This window comes from Myotis davidii, unplaced genomic scaffold (genome assembly GCF_000327345.1).
Source record: "Myotis davidii unplaced genomic scaffold, ASM32734v1 scaffold586, whole genome shotgun sequence".
NCBI classification, from domain to species: domain Eukaryota; kingdom Metazoa; phylum Chordata; class Mammalia; order Chiroptera; family Vespertilionidae; genus Myotis; species Myotis davidii.
Window position 1 is genome coordinate 1,167,171 of NW_006296809.1, and position 1,437 is coordinate 1,168,607.

The 1,437-nt window shown below is 58.1% G+C and overlaps 1 protein-coding gene across 1 annotated transcript in view; it reads right to left on the reverse strand.

Annotated features, from left to right (window-relative positions):
- MORN1 (MORN repeat containing 1) overlaps positions 1-1,089 on the reverse strand; it is a 6,359-nt gene extending 5,270 nt beyond the window's left edge. The window contains exons 1-2 of the mRNA XM_015569689.1: positions 1,047-1,089; positions 111-383 (exon numbers count right to left, since the gene is read on the reverse strand). Coding sequence (XP_015425175.1) covers positions 111-383; positions 1,047-1,089 — 316 coding nt within the window. The remainder of the gene's footprint in view (positions 1-110; positions 384-1,046) is intronic.
- Positions 1,090-1,437: the final 348 nt, after the last annotated feature.

A 1,437-nucleotide genomic window follows, 5' to 3' on the forward strand; every position in this document is an offset into this window, starting at 1 on the left:
CCTGGGCGACAGCGACAGTGGGGGTCCCAGGCCCGCGGGCACCTGGTGCCGCCCGCCTCCCCAGCAACCGGAGGAAAGGGGCTGCTGGCTGCAGGGTGGCCGCTTCTTACCGTGGGTCTTCCCGCCCTTCCATTCCCCTTCGTACCGGAAGAAGGAATTGGGGTAGGTGTAGACACCGTAACCTGCATATCGAAGAGGATGCGCGGGTGAGCACGTGGCACAGGCAGCCTGGCTGACGTCCAGCAAGCGCTCCGGGTGGGGTGGTCTGGGGGTGCCTGTGCACCTCCCCACCCGTGACCCCCCGACACGGCTGCCCGAGGCTTCCGTCTGGGGGTCAGGACTGGTCCTGCGTACTGTCCACCCCGCCCCCACTCCTTCGTTTGCTTAAGCATCGAACATGATGAGCGCCTACTCAGTGCAGGGAGGCAGGCCCGGTGGGAGGGCCTTGAGGGAGTGAAGAGGGGACTTCGGAGCTGAGTCTAATTAGCCAGAGGAAGGACTCCCAGATCTCATAGCGAGAAGATGGCCGAAACACCAGACTGATACAGGCAAAGATCACAAAGGTATTGATTCCATCCCAAGGTTTGGAATGAGGAACCTGATTTGCAAAAAAGCAGTTACAGAAGCAGAAGCAGCATGTTGTCTAAATTACAGTTTTGGGGTCTGGATCCCTGAACTGACAGAAACACATTCTCTAGAGCCCTCGGTCTGGAATGAGGAACCTGGTCAGACTTAAGCCTGTTATTTAAATCACAGTTTTGGGGTCTCCGGAGCACGAGTCAACAGGGACACGTTAACGGGAGTCCTCTGACCTTGGGATAACTGTGCTGTCCTTCCCAGGTAAAGGGAAATGTGCTTTCTCAGACCAGTATGACCACTACAAATGGGGGAGTCACATAATCAATAGGGTATTTAATCGAATGGGATGACTTGTATAATTCAGAAAATCAAAATAACCTTTCTATTGTTAAACAAAGCAAATAAGTACGGAAACCAAACAGCAGGGTTAGAGCTAAACTACAGTTTCTACCTGAGATGACTGCTACCACACTTCCGGAAGCGGGCCCCTCCGGTGGCCTCCAGTCCCATCAGGACAAAGCCCTCCCTCCCGCCACGCCGCTGCTGGGCGCACCACCCCCCACTCCCACCCCCACCAGCCCCCTGGTATGCGGGGCACAACTTGGGGGGAGCGGTTCTAGGGGAGTGTGGCGTCATCAGACTCCTGCATCTGCCGAAAACGAGGTCAGGTTCTACCGGAAGAGAGCGGAGCGGACTCGGAGTTCACTCCAGTCCCTTTCCCCTAACTCTAAGGACAGCTCCCGTCAAACCTCTGAACCGCGCGTCCAGGCTCGGGCTCCTTCCGCCTCGGTCTCCAGGCCCCGAGACCCCGTCCCCCGCCCATCCCGCGGGGCCCCCGCGCACCCGGAGGCGGGGCCC